The sequence below is a fragment of the Carcharodon carcharias genome, chromosome 18 (assembly GCF_017639515.1).
Source record: "Carcharodon carcharias isolate sCarCar2 chromosome 18, sCarCar2.pri, whole genome shotgun sequence".
NCBI lineage: Eukaryota > Metazoa > Chordata > Chondrichthyes > Lamniformes > Lamnidae > Carcharodon > Carcharodon carcharias.
In genome coordinates, this window is record NC_054484.1 from 24,086,716 (window position 1) to 24,107,932 (window position 21,217).

The window sequence follows — 21,217 nt, forward strand, 5'->3', positions numbered from 1 at the left end:
TCTTAAAGCAAATTTGTAGTTTCACCCTCTATATATTCTTCAGCATGCTTTAGCTTCTACTGATTACCGAGGTAACTGAAATCTAAACGGAATACCATGCCAAGATAATCTCAAATCAGTGAAAATTACGAAAGATACAAACATGAATTGCAAGTTCATGTATGTTAAGATTTGTGAACTATAACCCTCCAGATCAGTCTAAGAGAACTCAGCATTTCACAATTGAAAAAATAAAGATTGCAAGAATTACCACTAAAAACACCAAAGCACATCAATTACTTCCACATTGGATAGTATCAAATCTATCACTAAGTCTTTAAGATTGCACAAGACTTGTATAAAGGTACAAGGTAGATCTTGGAATTTGCATGCGACATTTCTTCCAACTTTGGTGATGAATTTCTTCCCATATCAGTGTGAAAATAAAGTTCTGTTTTGGCCAAACATGCTTAAGATCTCAATTTCCACACAAACCCCTACTGCACTGGTATCCTTTTACTTTGTGCGCATGTATTAAGTATAGGATTGCTGATATGGGACATTCAGTTGTTTCACACACAACCCAGGCAAACTTTCATCCCTCACTGAACTACTTTCATCAGATGTTTAACTACATTACTTATTCCCTTAGTTTAGACTTTGCCTCCAATCTTGCACCCTCCATTAACCTCAGCTTATTTGAAACTGTTGCCTGTATCTGAACTTGCCAACAAGTCCTGCTCATCCAAAACTTGTGCTTGTTGGCATGAACTGGGAGCCAGTGTAAGTGTCTTGAATTCAAAATTCACATCCTAGTGTTCAAATCCCTCCGTGGCCAAGCCCCTCCCAAGCTCAGTAATGTTCTCCACTTCTACAACCCTCCACAAACTGTGTTCCTGCAACGCTGGCCTCTTCTACATCCCAATTACCTTCAAGCTACCAGTGATAGCTCTGCTTCCAGTTATCTAGGCCCTAAACTATGTAATTTCTTCCTCAAATCTCTCCATCCTCCTGTAAGAATTGCTTTAAAACCCAACTCTTTGACAAAGCCTTTGGTCAACCATTTTGACATCTCCTGGTGTTGCTCAGTTTCAAATATTCTTTAATAATGCTCCCATGAAGTGCCTCGAAACCTTTTAGTATTTTAATAGTGCTCTATTAAATGCAGATTATTGTAAATAGTTATTTTTCTTATCTTAAAATCATTGTTCCACACCCAACTCAAATATAAATGTTTTTGGAAAAAAGAGCAGCCCATTTCCATAACCTAAAAATCCACAAAGTCCACACTTAAGCCATGTATTTTATTGATTTTTTTTTTAAATTCACCATTACACAGATACAGCTATGAACAGTCTGTACAATCCTACACAGAACCTGTACCGAAATAGAAACTGAATGCCTCCAATACATGTAAGTTTAATGTTAATACCATAATTCTAAAGTTCCAGTGACTTTTCAGCATGATGTTTTTGAAAACAATGTCAGTAACTATGGGACAAAACATCGACCAAATATGTATAACACTCCTGTTATGCACCCATGGTGGTCAGTCTTTTTCTGTAGGCAACTTCACCTATTCACACTGCTGACAAGTCACACTATAAACCCCCAAAACTATCTTACTGAACCCATTCACAGCAGTTTCACAGAAGAAAAAAGAGAAATCCAAGAAACACTATCACAGATATAGCCAAGACAACATTGCCACAGATTGAGGGAAATCCATGACTAAAGCAGGTTTTATTAGGCAAAGTTATCTATTAAAATTTCAAACAATGGGAACACAAGTTACCTAACATTTAGGTTGTTTAACATACAAATGAGTCTAGAATCTTTTCAAAAAAGCCAAAATTAAAACTTTTTTCCCTTAAATGTCCACAACAGTCATGTTAACAAACTGTCTCCACCCATGGAATGTTACGTCATATCTGGATTAAAAAGTGACTTTCAAAGCTTTCAAACTCACTAATATATATCAATAGTGTGTTTGTGGATTTCATGGTAAAATCCTTGTAACATCCAGTACACAATTCTTTTATCTTTAATATAAAAAAATTAACATTTACAGACATGAACATCTTTAGATGTAAAATGGGTGGCGGCGGAAGGAAGAACAGGTGTAGTTGTGCTGGGATTCCCTCCTATTTCAAATTGTGTTGCCTATTATTGAACTACTAAAACCTTGCATTTACAAAATAGTTGATAAAAATATTCCTCTGAATTGTACAAGAGGTACATCGACCAAAGATAAGGGACAAGACAGATGTTATTCTGACTTGGCTTCGTTCTCTCCAGCAGCAGGTGCCTGCAAAATATGAATTTGCATTAATATCCAAAGTAAACAAAAATTCATATGATCATTTTGATTAATTTATTTACCTCGTCGTTTTTCCGTTCACCGTTTTCTGCGGGTACAGAATCATCAGTGGCTTCTTGATTAGCCTGTGGGGGATTTGCTTTTGCTGCTCTGGCCTTGGTTTTTTTCTGCAGAAGAAAAGCAGTTCTAGGGCTTGTTTCAGAAAAAAGATGTTTCAGAATTTAGAAAAAACAACTAAAACTCACCTGAGCAGCCGGTTTCTTTTTTGGGTTTTCATTGGGTGGTTTTGTACGTCTCTGAGAAGTTAGAGGATAATAGTCAGCCACATTTAAAAAAAAAGCTTAACTTGAATTGAAAAAAAAAGAACATCTGCTTTACAACATACCTTCCTCAATTGCATGGAACTTTGTGGTAGGGACTATAAGAGAACAAAACATTACTAAGTTTATAAAATAGAAATACACATTCTCCCCAAAGATTGACACTTGCACTTATATGTCACTTGCACACACACATCAATACGTCTCTGCTGCAACTGAGCTTAACAACTATGGGGAAATGCAGTTGTCAAATTGAAGCTGCCAAGAATCCATCGATTCTGGGCAACTTTTACTTTCTTAGTAACAGCATTAATGCAGCACATACACAAGAAAGGCAGCATAACTTCACTTTAACTGAAAAAAACTAGCAAAGCAATTTATATTTTCAGTAGTGGTGAAGGAGGCAATGACATTGCTTCAAAATAAAATAATTTCAAATTAGTCTTATGACGTTTGTAAAGGTGATTAGATAGCTCCTTTAGTCATTTTAACTAGATATTTATAGTATGCAGGTAATGAGCTTTTAATGTTTCAAAACACATCAAGCCTGTTGCATAACTACAATCTAAGACAAGGCACATCAGACTTTTGTAACTCCAACTACCAAACATATGGACTAAAACTGTACGATCTTGCCAGCAATGTAATAAAAATGCATCTTACTTTGTCTATTACTGTATCAGAGGCCTGTTAAATAAAAGATATGGCAGTTAATAAATAAATAATTTAATAGCTCAACAACAACGTCACGGAGGGAAAGGAAGAGAAAGCCTTCAGGACAAGGATGGTACTGCTGAAGTGTTTGCAAACAGTACAGAGTCCCTAAGATCTAGGCAACAGACGCGTCGGAGGGAGGATGTAGAGCGCAGCAAGGGACGTAATGCAAATCCTTCCCGCCTATTTGTAACCTGCTGGACGAACTTCAGAACTCCGTGTTGCATTCTCGCCACTCTAAATGGTTATACAGAACATTCGAGATTCTGAATGGAGCTGCCAGTTTACAGAGTGGAGCAGCGACAGCCTAAAAGCAACATGGCTCTTTACAACTACCTACCAACCCCCCTCCCCCCTCCTCCTCTCCTCCTCCTCCTCTCCTCCCCTCCCCCTTTGTCTGCGGGAAAAGCCCGCCTAAAAAAAAGGTACGGGGAGGAAAACATTTTTGGTGCGGGGAGGTAATAACGCACCGTTTAAGTCATTTACTGAAAAGATTTTGACCTTCCACAGAATCACAGAATTCTTGCAAGCGCTTTTTTTTTTGCGGCGTGCTCCTTTACCAAACAGATCGCTCCAGATTTTTTTTGTTTTTTAAAAAAACAATCCGATTTACTTCACCACAACAGGAAATTTTAAAAAAATACGATGCGCCATTAAATTCCTTGCCCGAAAACACCGCAGAATTCTGAATACAATTACGCGCAAAAGTCAAAACACTCGCAATTTCTTTCACACACCCCCCCTCTCTTTTTTGGAAAATCCGCTTATTCCCTCTTTAAAGGAAAAAAAAACGAAATTAAAACTACTCACCGCCTTCTTAGGCATGTTTGGAAAGCTTTTTCTTTAATAAAATAAAATGTTATAACGAAAAATTAAAATTTAGGTAAGGGGGGGAGGGGGGGGGGCGGCCGGCGGAGGAAAATAAAAAAAAAACGCGAAGGCAAACAGATTGCAGTCCTGAAACATTCAAGTTGTGCAGGCAGCCCCCCGAATCCTATACAACTACCTTGTTACAATACAACTATGGAACGTTAATACATCCAAACCAACTAGTTCGAACCAGATTCGTTCCTTTACTCAATGTCAACGAACGTGACAATGGGCTCCCGCCGCTGATTGGCCGCCCCGGCTTATTAGCAGGCATTCAAACCATAACGAGCAACCCGATTGGTGTTGGCGCGCCTTCAATCATGCTGCAGCCCCGCCCCACCCCCATCTCTCCTCCTCCTCCTCCTCCTTCCCCTCCACCACCATCACCACCATCAACCCCCCCCTCCCTTCCCCAGCCTTTTTCATGTTCGGTTGCGAGGCGGGCGTACAGTGAAGGGAGCTTTGCTGATTGGAGCTGTCTGTCCTCTCATATGGAGATTGGGGGGGTTTTTTGCTGCCTTCAACAAAGGCACCATGAAACCTATCCGTTTCTCTTAATTTAAAAAAAAATCTCCACTGATTTCAAATCCATTGTATCCCATCTCTCTCTCTAGTTATCTCACACTTAAATCGACCAATTGACAAGGCAAAGTCCTTTAAATTAGTGGTTGGGTTTGGGAGGGGGGGGGGTTGCTGTTGATGTCCATTTGAGAGGAATGACTGGAGTTTAACTCCGCTCTTGTCGTGTCTTTTTTTTGGGGTGGGGTTAAATATTAGCAACATGGCGGAGAGCTATGCGTGGTTGTTAGTGCTTGGTTCAGTTCTGCTATGCAGTCTGTTCAAGATGCTGCTGCCGACCCTCTCCTTACTTGTAAGTATCCTTTTGCAAGCCTAGACCAACGATAGCGGTCAGGTTATTTCTTCAATGCAATGTACCACCATTTCAAATTATAATGTCAACCCCCCCTCCTCTCAACCTCCTCCTACCTCCTCTACTGACATTGCAGTGAAGAAAAATATTTAACCAGAAGCGGAAAACATAGTCAAGTTTTGGAAGGAACCTTTTTATGATGTTAATAGTTTGCTGTTCCGTACAAAAAATAAAATAAAATGCATTCCAAGCAAAATTAGCGACGAGTTCCTTTTGAACAGCACCCGAGTCGCTGGTGATTTATATAAATGGAGCTAGGATTATTTGGAATGAGTAAGATTTGTAGGGAAAGGTGTGTCCGTAAACTAAAATTAATGATTCTTGTGACCTATTAAGTTAAGCCCAAAACGAAGGGGTTTGCCTTGGATTGGTGAGTCCCTACCAATAGCCTGAGAAACGTGTCTTGATGGAAGGCCATATCTACTCTCTGAAGACTGAAATTTTGTATAACTCGCTCTTATTGTGGGTCTATTTTGTGGCTTTACTTATTTTGTAGGTTAGGGAAGAGGGATAAAGCTGATCACAAAAACTGGAAGTACAACATTTAAAATTGTTTTTATAGAAAATCCAGACGGTAATTACCATATAAATATATCAAATATATATGTTCAGTTTAACACAAGGTATTGTGTTAAACTGAGCAGCTAATATTTTCAGAAATTAAGACTTTAAATGGTGGATAATGTAATGACATAATTAAAATGTTCTGCCTGTTTAGTTTTAATCAATTCTATGGGTTCAGATGTTGTTTAAATGAGTATGTGCAATATTGTCACTTGAAAGCACAGATTGAATCTGGAGGCAAACTTAAATCAATTTCTTCAAACATCCAAAGTAGGAAGAGTCTGGCAATTTTATGCTTATTTAAAATTGACAATCACTGGAAAGTGAAAATTTCTGAAGAGCAAATTCACCTGATCTGTTTTTAAAAGTGAAATAAGGATTGTAACTCTAAGCTTAAGTCAACTGAATTTGTAATTGGCTTCAACCATTTTCACAATCAAAATTATTCAACTAGGAGGACAAACTGCTAATTTTTCCTCTGCATCCTATTTCTTCCCCCCCCCCCCCAACAAAAGTAATTCAAGTGTTAGGATGAAATGACGGCATAAAACTATATAATTTGTCATAGCTTTTTTATTTGGTGAAAATTCAAGCATACACAGTAAAACTGACAATAGTATGACAGTAATCTGCTTCCAAAAGAGGGAAAAATGGTTTAACATCGTTGAATGAAGACTTTCATAATTTTATGCAAAAACAGATCTCGTAGCACAATAGGTGTCAAACATTGTGTGGGGCATGTTTGTCCTGCTGAACATGTTGACACGTAATATTTTTTGTTCCTAAACTTGGTGTATGCCTCTACTTGAATTTAATTGAGAAGTGGTGTAAGATGCGCCCGTAACACAAAATTGCATTTTACAAGTACCTGAAGGTCCAGAACGCAAGATTCCTGGTAGTAATTTTGGGAAAAGGATCAAGGTTTCAGTTACCTGATAAGTGTGTTAACTTTATTCAGAAAACTTTTTGAAGCCATTTTTCTTTGCTGCATTTTGAAATTAATAGTTGTGTGGCAGAAATATGTGATCATGTAGGATAGTTTTTTTTCAGAAAGTGTATTGTATCTTCAAAATATATAGATGCTAATTTGCTTCCCTCCCCAGAAATGTTCAGTCTACTAATGGCATGTAGGAAGGGATAGGACAAGTCCCACCATATGCCTGGTGACATTGATGGGGAGGCATAGCTGGCTGCCATCTGTTGTAACATTTCGGGGTCTTCAGTGGACTCAGCTGAATGTTTATTTAATGAGGTGAATATTTTTTCAGATTTGTTTTCAGATTGCAAGAGGATGTAGTATAAAAATAGTGTGCTACTAAAACTTTTGTGAAGATTGTAAGATTATTGAAGGAGCTGGATCTGGGTCAGAGAATTGTTTTGAGATTTGCACATTCCTAAAGAAGATACTTCAAAGCAGTCCACAGTAGTTTTTCTGTTTTGACCAATGCATCAAAGTGGCTGTTCTACTTGTGAGTCAGCTGTATCCCCCTCAGCTTTCTAAGTACTGCCTTCACTACAGGCGTGCCCTAACATTCTGTGGCTCAGCCTAACTGTTGCAAATGGTGGCTTGATAGGGTAACAGGAATGTTAGTCCACTGGGGTTTTCTTTTAAAGTGTAACAGTCATTTTCATTCTCTTGAAACATTGCCACTGATGAATTCTGCTGTTGGAAATCTATGGTGCTGCATTTATTTTTTTATCTGGATCATTTATATTCTGGAATGGGAAAACTTGGGTTGACATTTAGTTTCTTGTGAAATTCAGCCAGTCAGAGCAAACACTGACATGTTAATCAGGTGGTCAAATTCTAATAACAGTTGTGCCAAAGCAACTGTGGATGCTACCAGGTAATGGGAAGTAACCAGTTTTAAACTTAACTGAGTGATCATAGGACCTCTCTCTGTATTTTACATTGTATCAGAACTGGTTAATGACCACTTGGTACTGTGTATTCAAAGTGTTCATTGGATTATATTTAAAGCCTGATTTAGTTTGCCTTCATAAAGCAGTAAATTAGAAAACTGTTAGTATAACTGTCTGCATTTATGAATCCACAATGAGAGAAGGCCATTGATGCCATATGTGTTAGCCCTATCCTTTGGCTGATTTCATGCCTGTCAAGCAACTTGTTAGTCCTTCAGCTGTCTCCTGAGAGGAAGAAGCTGGAGATGTGTAACTAATTCAGGAGTCCTAAAAAAAAAAATCCCTCTGCTCCCAAGTTTCAATGTCAGACTGAACAATTTTCCAGAATTACTTGCTCTTCTATATGTTGTGGTCACTTCATTTTCCAGAAATCCATCTCATGCCTTTTTGAAAGACTATCCTGTTTGTCATCTGTCTGTAGGAATGGAATTGGCGGGGAAAAGGATTGCTAACTTTTTTTCAAAAAAATGTACTGTATTCACAAACTTTTTGAAATGGTAGGTAGTTAACATTGTAACTAGCTGACATCTTATTGATTCATGGAATAGTTTGAAAACTAGTATTGAAACTGTTTCCACTGCTATCAAGCAGTGCATTGAAAATTCTAACCAGTCCTTGTGTAACATTTTATTCTCATGTTGTCTTTTAACAATTGCCTTATTTATGCGCTCTTGTTCAGAAGAAAATTGAAAAAGAGTTCTGAAGAAGAGCCATATTGGAATCAAATGTTAATTTTGTTTCTCTCTCTACAGATGCTGCCAGACCTGCTAAGTTTTTCCAGCACTTTTTTGCTTTTATTTCAGATCTCCAGCATCTGCAGTATTTTCCTTTTATTACCATGTAGGACAAAGCCCACTAGATTGATATCTCTATCCATCACCCTGAACATTCCCTCCTTCCAGTGTGTAGCATCCAAAAGACTCGCTGTAGCAACTCACCAAGTATTCTCCGACCAGCTTCTTCCAAGCCCATGACCTTTACCACCTAGAAGGACAAGGCCTGCAGACACATGGGAACATGTATGAACTCCGTGGTTCATGAAGGAGGCTCATGCTGCCTTTACAAAGGCAATTAGAGATGGGTAATAAATGCTGCCTTTGCTACTGCCACCTCCATCCCTTGGAAAAGTGATGGTTTCTTGGTAGTATCATTTTATACATAAAGGCTGATGTTTTGGGTTTTTGTGTTGAGTGAGGGCCTATTGTGCAATTATTAGTTCTGCCCCTGAATTTCAATCCTTAGTCAGTAGCACTATACTTAATAGTACCACCTGCCTGTCTAATACCTTTTGACTTCTTAGACCACTCACTGTTTTCAACATTAGACTGTGTACAGATGTTTCGCTAAAAGAAACCTGACCATTACTGCAGCGCAGTAATGTTCAATTGTTTTGAAATAATACAGCTCAAACATCTATTATTAAACTTCATCTCATCAAGAAACTAATATCCTAACTAAAATTACAAGGGGCCCTTTAGCTGTACAGTATTGTAACTCAGGAGTGTAAGTTAAAGGGCAATGTTAAGCCAATACCCAGTAAAAGTAAAATGCTCAGATCACTTATAGGAGTGACTGGTACCATTGAACTGGAGCTAGTGTCTACGATTACACCAATTTGTAATAGACTGCTGGGAACTGATCTCCACCATCTCCTCCAGCATGCTCCACAGCTTTGACCACCCTCTGGAAAAGTAAAATTTCTGGACGTTGCCAACCTTGCCTTCTGCTTCCCCATCTGATTGGCACCTAATTTTACACACTGTTTACTTCTATAATTTCAATGCATTAAATAAATATTAGAACATATTGTTGCCTAATTGTCCAGTGAGTGCACATGCGAGAGAGTACAAACCCAAGTCTATAGCTCACTGATTGCAAGGAAAGCATCTGCCTAAAATAAGATAGGTGAGTTATAGATACAGATAACACATAGAAATATGATGTGGCTTATAAGAGAACTGGCTCAAATAAGAGCAGGACTGAGTATTAAATGTTCCTGGATACAATATGTTCAGAAAAGATAGGGAAGGGGTGGCAGTACTGATTAAGGAGACCATTGCAGAGCTGGAGAGAGAGTATGTCCCAGAGGAGTCAAGGACAGAATCTGGCTAGAGCTAAGGAGCTCAACAATTATATTGCTTGGTGTAACCAGGCCACTGACTAGTGGGGAAAAATGTAGAGGAACAAATTTGCAAGGAAATTAGAGAGGAGCAAGAACTATAGAGTAGATATAATGGGGTAACTTTGATGATCTGATCATAGGCTGGGATAATAGTGTAAAGGGCAAAGAGGGGCAAGAGTTCCTTGAGCGTGTTCAGGAGAATTTTCCACAGTTTCCAGTCAAATAAGAAAGGTTGCACTGCTCAACCTGGTTCTTGGGAATGAGGTGGGCCAAGTGGATTGAGTGGCAGTAGGGAAATATTTAGGGGACAGTGATCATTGTATCATAAAGTTTAGGCTGGCTATGGAAAAGGACAAAGAACAATCCAGAGTAAGAATAGTTAATGGGGGAAAAGTGACTTCTATGGTGGGAACTGGCACTAGGTAAATTCCTCCAATGGATAACCCACACAGACATAATGTGCCGAATTCTGTGTTGTAACAACAATTCAGTGATTGTTTCCATCTTTGACTCTTGATTGCAATGAACTTTGAGGTGGTGGAGAACCAAAGCTGGATTCAGTATTCCAAATGTGGTAATACTGAAACTAATGTCATTGACTCCAGTCTTTCTGGCATTTAAAAAAAAATCAAATTCTCCAATAATTTGAATTAGACAATGTAAATAACATATTGAAGTGAGAGTGTTGAAAAAAATTCAAATAACTTAAGAGGAGTCTGTATAATGTTATAGTTTTGTAATGAATCATATTACAGCCCAGAGCCCTGTTTGATTTTGGCTCTGATCTCCTGACACTTTTAACCTTAAGGCAGCAATGATCATTTACAGATCTTTACCCAGCATTCACTCTTGTTACATGCTTGCCTTTATTATGTGCATTCTTGTAGATTAGCAAATGTCATTTGATATGGACAATCTTGGGGTCTATTTCCCCAATCTATCCAAATTCATTTTGTGGTGTGTTCTCTTCCAGCATATGGCTCTGCAATTTTAATGCAATCATTAATGAAACTTAGAACACAGCACTCATGATGTATGAGAACAACAGCTTGCATTTATGTAGTGACTTTATATGGAAAATGTCCCAAGGTGCTTCACATAAGCATAATCGGCCAAAACTCACTAAGCCGACAGAAATATTAAGGGGGACCAAAAGTTTGGTCAAAGAGTTTTAAGGCTGGTCTCAAAGGAAGAGAGGAAGAAAGAGATTTAGGGAGGGATTTTCAGAGCTTGGGGCCTAGTTGGCTGAGGACACACCCTTCAATGGTGGGGCAAAGGGAATTCAAGATGTACAGTACGTTGGAGCTTTTGGAGAGTTGTAGGACTGGTGAAGATTACAGAGATGGGAGGGATGAGACAAGGAATTTAAACACAATGATAATTTTAAACTTGGCGTTAGGGAACTGGGAGTCAATATATGTATTAGAGGAGTGATTGATGAATAGAATTTGGTGTGGGTTATGATGAAGGCAGCAGAATTTTGGATGAATTGGTGTATGGAGGATGGGAGTATGACCAGGGCACCATTGGCGTGTTTCTGGCTGGAGGTAACGAAGGCATGTATGAGGGTTTTTGCAACAGCCAAGCTGAGGTAGGGAAGGTTGTTATGGAGGTGGTAGGAGGCAGTCTATGATAAATAATTTGTCGGGCTGAATACTTATTTCAAGTCAAATCAGGTTGTAAATGTTTTGGTTCCACCTAAAACGGTGACCAGGGAAATGGACGAGAATCAGTGGTTTTTGTACAGATGTGATGGGAGCCAAAAACAATGGGATTTGCTTTCCAGATATTTAATTGGAGGAAATTATGTCTCAACCAAAGTTTAAACACCTTTTTTAAAATTTACTTGTGGCCCTTCAGCTAACCAGCCAACTTTTCAGTGATTCATATTTCCATTTCAATGCCTGTATTTTGTGACTTAATTTCCTTTCTGTCCCTCATGACATTTTATCAAAAGCCTTTTGGAAATCCAAATAATCGCTACCTACTGGGTCTCCTTCAACCAACATGCTAATCACATCTTCAAAAACACTTGACCACAAATTTATCATACACAATCTCTACTTTGCAAAACTATATGTAGCATCTGCAGTAACCTCTTCATTCTAAATGCTCACATGTCATCTTATTTTTCTGTAATTGGTGGGTGCTGCATGAAATCACCTTTATCAACCTTGATTGGCATTTGACTTTGATCATGATTTAATTTGGCTTGGTTGTCTGTCTTTGTTTAGTAATGTCCTCCAACAGGAGACTCTCTTGTAGACCCTGTGTACAAAACTGCATTATTTTGTGCGGTGTTTTTGCAGTGGTTTCTTAGCTTTAAGTTGTCACTTGCAGAAATTGGGATGCTATTTGTGTAGTTGCTAGATTAGATAAGGGAAATGGTGCATATCATATGATTAGTACCAAACTGCTTTAAAGAATTACTTAGGTATGAAACCACATAAATCTGACCCTGGAATTGGTTAAAGAAACAGTTCTGCCAAAAACCCATCAATCTGAAACATTAACCATTTCCCTCTCCACAGAGGCTGCCTGGGCCGCTGAAATATTTCCACCATTTTCAATATTTATTTCGGGGTTTCTTCGGTATTTAGTGGAATCGTATTCAAGTTTTCTTGCTAAGAAATAGTCTCAGATCTCCTCATTCAAATGCATAATGTTTAAGCAGTTAGATGGCCTGAGATTTCTGCTGCTCTTTGAGCCGTGCTTTGGATCTTTGACACCTACCAGAGAGGCGGTCGCAGGTTTGGTTTAGTATCTTGCTTGAAAGACCACACCAACTGTACAGCAATTCTTCAGTACTGCACTGGGCTGGGCTCAGCATCAATCTTGGAAGACACTGCATTGCAGTACTAAAAAAATGTTGTTCTAATGAATGAGACATTGAGGTGAGAAGTTAAATCCATTCCAACGGTTCAGATGGATGTTAAAAGTTCTCATGGAACAATTTGATAAGGTGAGAATTTTTCTGGTCAGTGTGTCTTCTGGTTTTCATTTCCTGTTAGCAGAATGCTGTTGTGTACAAAAGTGGCTGTTCAGTGACAGTTGTCACTGCACCTTAATTCATTGTCTGAAGCTCGAGGGATTGTCTTTATGATGCAACAAGATGTCCTGTTAATTCCAGCCTTTATTTTTATTCTGTTCACTTAATTTTGACTTCTCATGTCCAATATATTTTTCCATATTAAGAGAAAACTATATAAACTAGATTCACCATTATTCTGGAACATGGATAAATTATGAACAAGCGGGGAACATTGATTAATGGATCCTAAATTACCTGACACGTCCCTGTGCCTATGGTAAGCCTCGTGAAACAGATCCTTAAAGTGGTAGGAAATGTTAAGTATCTGGCAAATTCAGAGCTGACCAGAGGTTCTTGGCAGGTGTCATTATGCACAGAGCCCATTCATTCTGAATTTGCTGTGCTATTGGGGCTCGGTGTTTATAGCCATGCCTTTCAGAATGTAGAAGATATTGCCAAGTCCTGGTTTCCATTCTGACAAGGATTGGGGATTATGTAGGAGCATTCATTTGATGACATTGTCATATTTGGTTGCATAATTCTCTCCCATACCATCCTGGCATACGCAAAGCAGGGTTTACAATTTGAAGCCAAAAGGTGTAGCATTGATATAGTTGAGGTATTGTGCTCTGGTCACTGTGTAGTTGGGGAAAACAAAGGTCTGACCATGTGAGCAAGGATACCATTCTGCCCTGGCCTTTCCCAAGAAGTGAGTACGGATATTCCTAGGGTTTTAATCAGCCTCCCTGACCTGAAAGCCAAACCTCTTTATCAGTTGAGGCAGAAAGTGATTTTGATGGAAAAAAAATTCCACGAACAGATTGCTAATTTCTAATACCAGCAAATTATCTTTGACTTATTTTGCTACTTCCAACCCGATTCTAATTTGGTAAATGTTCTTCAGTCTTTTTCAAGAAAAAGGCTAAAAGAAGTGTATTTTAAACAATAATATTCTTGTACATATCCAGGAGTGCAGATATGCAGGTCTAAGGTAGAAAAACTATAACAAGGGAAATAAGATGTAGTTTCTGAGGCATTGAATATAAAAATGAAGTGATTGAAAAGAAAGACTTGCATTTATGTAGTGTCTTTACGATCATGCGAAGGAAGTGTCACCTGCTGCAAAACCTTGAGCTCTGGGTTTTGGAGTTCAGTGGCAGCTGGAGTCACAGTGATGCACTCACGAGGCTAAGTGGATAACACATGAGAGGTGGCCACACCACGGCTTGGAGCCTGGAGGCAGAAAGGGAATGGGTGTGCGCCAGGCGGTCCAAGAGAATTAGACAGGTGGTGCAGGGATCCTGCTTACAATTGGTTTTCCATTTTGGATACTGGTGAGGGCATTGGTTCCTTAGAGTGCAGTGAGAGCCAGGTTTGTGGCATCACAGGCGGCTCTGCTGTACAGGAGGGGAGGAGGAAGAACAGTAGTGTTAGGGGATTTGTTAATAAGGTGAGCAGACAGGCGTTTCTGTGGCTGTAGACATGACTCTAGAATGGTATGTTGCCTCTCAGGTGCCAGGGTCAAGGATGTCACGTAACGGCTGCAAGATATTCTTCTGGGGGGTGGTTATCAGCTAGAGTTCATGGTCCATGTTGGTACCAATGACTTGGGTAGGAAAGCAGATCTCAGGGAGCTAGGAAGGAAATTGAAAAGTAGTACCTCTAATTCAGTAATTTTCAGGATTACTCCCAGTCCCCGTGCAAGTGAGTATAGAAATAGGAGAATTGAGCGATTGAACTCGTGGCTGGAAAGCTGGTCTAGGAGGGAGGGCATCAGATTTCTGAGGCATTAGGACTGGTTCTGGAGAAGTTGGGACCTGTACAAGCTGGGCAGTCTACACGGCAGCAGGAATGGAATGAATATCCTCATGGAGATTTGCTGGTGCTGTTGGGTGGGGGGGTTTAAACTAGATTGGCAGGGGGCTGGGAACCTCAGGGCAAATTCAGAGCAGGGAACAGGAGGTGGAGAACTAGTGACAAGAAGAAAGGCAGAAGAAGCACAGGTTAAAAAATGTGCAGCACAGGAATTTGGCAGTGTTAAAAGGTGTATATATAAATGCAAGGAGTATAGCAAATAAAGCTAATGAGCTGAGGGCACAGATAGATGCAGGACAACATGGTATTGCTATAACAGAAACTTGGCTTAAAGAGGGGCAAAAATGGCAGCTCAACATCCCTGGATTTAGTGTTTTCAGGCAGGATAGAGGGGGTGATTTTAAAAAAAAAAGTTGGGGGGGGGGGGTGTAGCATTATTGGCTAAAGAACCAATTACAGCTGTGAAGAGGAATGATATACTAAATAAGGTATCAAATGAGCCCTGAAGAAGGGTCATACAGACTCAAAGCGTTAACTTTACTTCTCTCTCCACAGATGCTGTCAGACCTGAGTTTTTCCAGCATTTTCTGTTTTTATTTCCGATTTCCAGCATCAGCAGTGTTTTGCTTTTTATAAAATGAGGTCGAATGGGTCGAGCTCCGAAAAAAAAAAAAAGGGGCAGCCACACTGCTCGGAGTGTACCATAGACCCCCAAATATTGGAAGGGAGTTAGAAGAGCAAATATATAAACAAATTTGAGTGCAAAAACAGTGGGGCAGTAATAGCTGGGGATGTCAACTAACCTAATATCGTTTGGGATACAAACAATATGAAGAGTGCACAATTCTTGAACTGCATTCAAGAGAACTTTTTCAGCCAACACGTAGCAAGCTCAACAAGAGGGGCGGATTTCTAGATTTAGTCTTGGGAAATTAAGCTGGGCAAGTGGATGAAGTAGCATTGGCAGACCTTTTTGGAGATAGTGACCATAATATGATTAGATTTAGCATCATTATGGAAAAGGACAGCGATAGAGCAGGAGTAAAAGTTCTAAATTGGGGGAAGACAAATTTTACAAAGCTGAGAGGTGAACTGGCGAAAGTGGATTGGGTACAGCTATTAGAAGGGAAATGATGTCAAATCGGTGGGAGGCATTCAAACGCGAGATTCTATGGGCACAGTGTAGACATGTCCCCACAAAGAAAAAGGGTGGCACTGCCAAATCTAGAGCCCCGTGGTTATCCAGAAGCATACAGGGTAGGATAAAGCAGGAAAGGAAAGCTTATGACAATCACAGAAAGCTTAAACTGTAGAAAGTGTAGAGGAGTATAGGAAATACAAGAGTGACGTAAAAAAGGAAACTAGGAAAGCCAAGAGAGGATGTGAAAAATATTGGCAGGTAAAATCAAAGAAAACCCAAATATATTTTACCAGTACATTAAGAGCAAGAGAATAACTAAAAAAAGGATAGGGCCAATCAGAGATGTACATCGTAACTTATACGTTTATGCTGAAGATGTGGGCAGGGTTCTCAATGAGTACTATGTCTCTGTCTTCACTAAGGAGAGGGGTGATGCAGACATTCTAGTTCAAGAGGAGGAGTGTGAAATATTATATACAATAAGCATAATGAGAGGGGAGGTACTGGAGGGACAAATATCCTTGAAGATGGATAAATCACCAGGGCCAGATGGTTTGTATCCCAGGTTGTTGAAGGAAGCCAGGGAGGAAATAGTGGATGCTTTGTGGATCATTTTCCAATCCTTACTAGATACAGGTGAGGTACCAGAGGATTAGAGGTCTGCGAGCATTGTACCAATATTTAAAGAGTTCAAGGGATAGGCTAGAAAATTACAGGCTAGTCAGTCTGACTTTGCTGGTGGGCAAATTATTTGAATCAATTTTGAGGCAGGATGAACTGTCACTCAGGCAGGGATTGATCAGGGATAGTCAGCATGGTTTTGTTAGGGGAAGATTGTGTCTTACTAACTTAATTGAGTTTTTTGAGGAAGTGACCAGGAGGATTGATGAGGGTAGTGCAATGGATGTTGTCTACATGGATTTTAAGGCATTTGACAAGGTCCCATTTGGCAGACTGGTCAAAAAATTGAGATCCCATGGGATCCAGAGGCAGGTGGCAAGTTGGATCCAAAATTGGCTCAGCGGCAGGAAACAAATGGTAATGGTCGAAGGATGTTTTTGGGAATCGAAAGCGGTTTCCTGTGGTGTTCCACAGAGTTGTGTTGGGGCCCTTGCTATTTGTTTTATATCTTAACAATTTGGACTTAAATGTGGGAGGCATATTTGGGAAATTTGCAGATGACAGAAAAATTGGCTGATAGTGAAGAGGATAGCTATTGTTTCCAGATTCATATCAATGGTTTGGTTAAGTGGGTGTAAAAGTGGCAAATGGAATTCAATCCGGAAAAGTGTGGGTAATGCAGCTGGGGAGGGCAAACAAAGCAAGGGATTACTCCATAAACAGGAGGATATTGAGAGTAGTTGAGGAAGTGAGACACCTTGGAGTGCATGTCCAAATGTCCTTGAAGGTGGCAGGACAGGTGGATAATGTGGTCAAGAAAACATATGGAAAGCTTTCCTTTATTAGATGAGGTATTGAATACAAAAGCAGGGATGTAATGAAGGAACTGTATAACATACTGGTTAGGCCACAGCTGAAATTTTGTATTCAGTTCTGGTCGCCACGTTACAGGAAAGACATAATTGCCCTGGAGAAAGTGTAGAGGAGATTTACAAGAATGTTATCAGGGCTTGAAAATTGCAGCTTGGATGAAAGATTGGATAGGCTAGGGCTGTTTTCCTTTTGAATAGAGGAGATTGAGAGGTGACCTAATGGAAGTGCACAGAATTGAGGGGCCTAAATGGGGTAAACCTGTTTCCCCTAGCTGGGAGGTCAATTACCAGGGGGCATAGATTTAAGCTGTTTGATAGAAGGATTAGAAGGGACATGAGGAAAAACCTTTATATCCGGAGGGTAGTGGGCATCTGGAATTCACTGTTCACACTGGTGGTTGAGGCTGAAACACTCAACTCATTTCAAAGGTACCTGGATCTGCACCTGAAGTGCTATAACCCGCAAGGCTATGGACGTGATGCTGGAAAGTGGGGTTAAAAATGAGCATCTCATTTCTTTTTTTTTCGCTGGCTGGTGCAAACACAATGGGCTGAATGGCCTCTTTTTCTGCACCATAACTTTTCTATGGTTTTATGAAAGGGTGCTGCTGTTAGCAGGCCCTGAGCAGCTAGGGTTTGAAGAAGCCTTGGGAGCTATTTGGTGCAGCTGTTGGTTAATCTGAGAGAGAGGAGCAAGGCTGTGGGGAGATTTGAAAACAAGAGTGAGAATTTAAAAATTGAGGTAATGTGGATCTGGAGCCAGTATAGCCCAACGATCACACTTGATGTGAGTTAGGATAGGGCAGCAGAGTTTTGGATGAACCCAAGTTTATGGAGGATGCAAGGTTGTGGGCTGGGCAGGAGCGCATTGAGACCAGAGGTAACAAAGGCAAGAATAATGGCAGAAATTAGGAATTTTGTCAGAGGAATGCTTTACTGCAGGAGGCTAGTGTTGCATGGAGTGTCCATAGGAAGGAACATAGGAACAGGAGCCCGTTCTGTTCTGCTGTTCAATCAGATCGGGGGAAGGCAGTGGCTTAGTGGTATTGTCACTAGACTGGTAACCTGGTCTGAGGACCTGGGTTCGAATCCCACCACAGCAGATGGTGGAATTTGAATCCAATAAAATTCTGGAACTAAAAGTCTAATGATGACTGTGAAACCATTGCCGATTGTCATAAAACCCACCTGGTTCATTAATGTCCATTTGGAAATCTGCTGTCCTTACCCAGTCTGGTCTACATGGCCCAGCAATATGGTTGACTCTTAAATGCCCTCTGAACATGGGCAGTTGAGGATGGGCAGTAAATGGGCAATGCCCACATCCCATGAACGAATAAGATCATGGCTAGTATGCAACATGATTCTATTCGCACACCTTGGGTCTGTTTCCCTTAATGTCCTTGCCTAATAAAAGTCTAGCCATCTCAATTTTGAAAGAGACTGCTTTTTTGGTGGGGGGGAAATTTCAGATTCCTGTTGACCTTCGTGTGAAGAAGCCTGAATTCAATCCTGAACGGCCTAGTTCTAATTTTTAAGTCATGCCCCCTTGTTCTGGAGAGGGTATATCGAAAGAAGCTATCAAATCAGCTGATGCTTAGCTCTGAAGAAGGCTCGTACAGACTCGGAACGTTAACTCTGTTTCTCTTTCCACAGACGCTGTCAGACCTGAGTTTTTCCAGCGTTTTCTGTTTTTATTTCATATTTCCAGCATCCGCAGTATTTTGCTTTTACTCAATAATCCTTATTGATTATGTTTTGTACTTGGGGCCCCTAATCTCTGCTCATCCACAGTTCCTAGCTTTCCATTGTTGAGAAAATGCCCTGATCTATCTATCTTGGTTCCGAAGTGGATGACATCTCACTTTCCCACATTGAAGTCAATCTTTCACAGCTTTGCCCCCTCACTTCATTTATTAATGTCTCCATTTCAACTTCCTGCTCCCATCTATGCTACTTACTTTTTTTTTCATTCATGAGATATAACATCACTGGCAAGGCTTGCATTTTTTGCCCATCTGTAATTGCCCTTGAGAAAGTGTTGGCTAGCCACCTTCATGAGCCTCTGCAATCTGCCTGTAGAAGGTACTCCCACAGTGCTGTCAGACAGGGAGTTCCAGGATTTTAACCCAGGGACAATGAAATACAATATATTTCAAAGTCAGGATGGTGAATGACTTGGATGGAACTTGCAGGTCTGCTGTCCTTGTCCTTCCAGGTGGGAGGGGTAGCAGGTTTGGGAAGCACTTAGCAAGTTGCTACGGTGCCTCTTGTAGATGGTACCCACTGCTGCCACTGTGCACTGGTGATGTAGGGAATAAATGTTTACGTTGGTGGGTGGGTGTCAATCAACCAGGCTGCATTGTCCTGGAGGGTGTTGAGCAGAGTGTTGTTAGAGCTGCACTCATCCTTGCAAGTGTAGACCATTCCATCACACTCCTTGTAGTTGGTGGAAAGGCTTTGGGGTGTCAGGAGGTGAGTCACTCATTGCAGAATACACAACCTTTGACCTACTTTTGTAGCAGCAGTACTTATATGTCTGGTTCAGTTGAGTTTCTGGTCAATAGTGACGCACGGACACCACAATACCACCCCCTCCCCCACCTCTACATCCCTAAGATGGTGATGGTAATGCTATTGAATGTTAAGAGGAAGTAGTTAGAATCTTCCTGGGGATGATCATTGCCTAGAAGTCATGTAGCATGAATTTGTGTGAATGTCTCTATTGCTTTTTCAAGTCATTTATAAATATAGTGGAAAGCTGCAGCCTCCATACAGATGGTTGGAAATAGCCCTATTCACATCCTGCCGATTTGAGTATGTACCTGTTTTCCCTGCTCTCTGACTTCTACCTCCTCTTCAATCCAGTTGGTTGCCTCCAATTCCATGCCTGTCAATTTTTTAAATCTCTTATGTGGAACCTTGTTGAATGCCTTCTGAAAGTCCATATAAGTAACATCCATACACATTTCTTTCTTTATCAACCACATTACTTATGCCTCAAAAAAGTTAACTAGATTTGTTAGACACAACATAGCCTTTACAGATCCATGCAGGCTCTCCAAGTTTATGTTTATCCAAATGCTCAGGCATCAACAATGCTATCAAATGGCACTTGCTTAGCAATAATCTGCTCACTGACGCACAGTTTGGGTTTCACCAGGGCCACTCAGTTCCTGACCTCGTTACAGCCTTGATTCAAACATGGATAAAAGAACTCAACTCCCAAGGTGAGGTGAGAGTGACTGTCCTTGACATCGAGCCTGCATTCAACCGAGTGTGGCATCAAAGAGCCCTAACAAAACTGGAGTCGATGGGTATCGGGGGGTTGGAGTCATACCTATCACAAAGGAAGATGGTTGGGGTTGTTGGAGGTTAGTCAACTCCAGCTCCAGGACATCACTGCAGGAGTTACTCGGTAGTGTCCTCGGCCCAACCATCTTCAGCTGCTTCATCAATGACCGTCCTTCCATCATAGGTCAGAAGTGGGGATGTTCACTGATGATTGCAAAATGTTCACAATTCACGATACTGAAGCAGTCCATGTACAAATGCAGCAAGACCTGGGCAATATCCAGGCTTGGGCTGACAAGTGGCAAGTAACATTCGTGCCACACAAGTGCCAAGCAATGACCATCTCCAACAAGAGAGTATCTAACCATCACCCCTTGATGTTCAATGGGATTACCATCACAGAATCCCCCACTATCAACATCCTGGGGGTTGCCATTGATGAGAAACTGAACTGGACTAGCCATATAAATACTGTGGCTTCAAGAGCAGGTCAGAGGCTGGGAATCCTGTGGCGAGTAACCCACTGACTGACTCCCCTAAGCCTGTCTACAATTTACAAGGCACAAGTCAAGAGTGTGATGGAAAACTTCCCATTTGCCTGGATGAGTGCAGCTCCCACAACACTCAAGAAGCTTAACATTGTCCAGGACAAAGCCCGCTTGATTGGTACCACATCCACAAACGTTCACTCCCTCCACCA

General features: G+C 40.6%; 2 protein-coding genes across 2 annotated transcripts in view; one reads left to right on the forward strand and one right to left on the reverse strand.

Annotated features, from left to right (window-relative positions):
* Positions 1–1,269: 1,269 nt before the first annotated feature.
* On the reverse strand, positions 1,270–4,337 carry LOC121290322 (non-histone chromosomal protein HMG-14-like). The gene is made up of 6 exons (XM_041210638.1): positions 4,144–4,337; positions 3,283–3,306; positions 2,685–2,717; positions 2,545–2,595; positions 2,362–2,466; positions 1,270–2,287 (listed from the first exon to the last, which is right to left on the reverse strand). Exons 1-6 carry the CDS (start codon positions 4,156–4,158, stop codon positions 2,249–2,251), a joined length of 267 nt encoding a protein of 88 aa, XP_041066572.1. The 5' UTR covers positions 4,159–4,337; the 3' UTR covers positions 1,270–2,248.
* A 591-nt stretch (positions 4,338–4,928) lies between these two features.
* Positions 4,929–21,217, forward strand: part of get1 (guided entry of tail-anchored proteins factor 1) — a 36,146-nt gene continuing 19,857 nt past the window's right edge. The window contains exon 1 of the mRNA XM_041211725.1: positions 4,929–5,074. Coding sequence (XP_041067659.1) covers positions 4,985–5,074 — 90 coding nt within the window. The 5' untranslated portion in view covers positions 4,929–4,984. The remainder of the gene's footprint in view (positions 5,075–21,217) is intronic.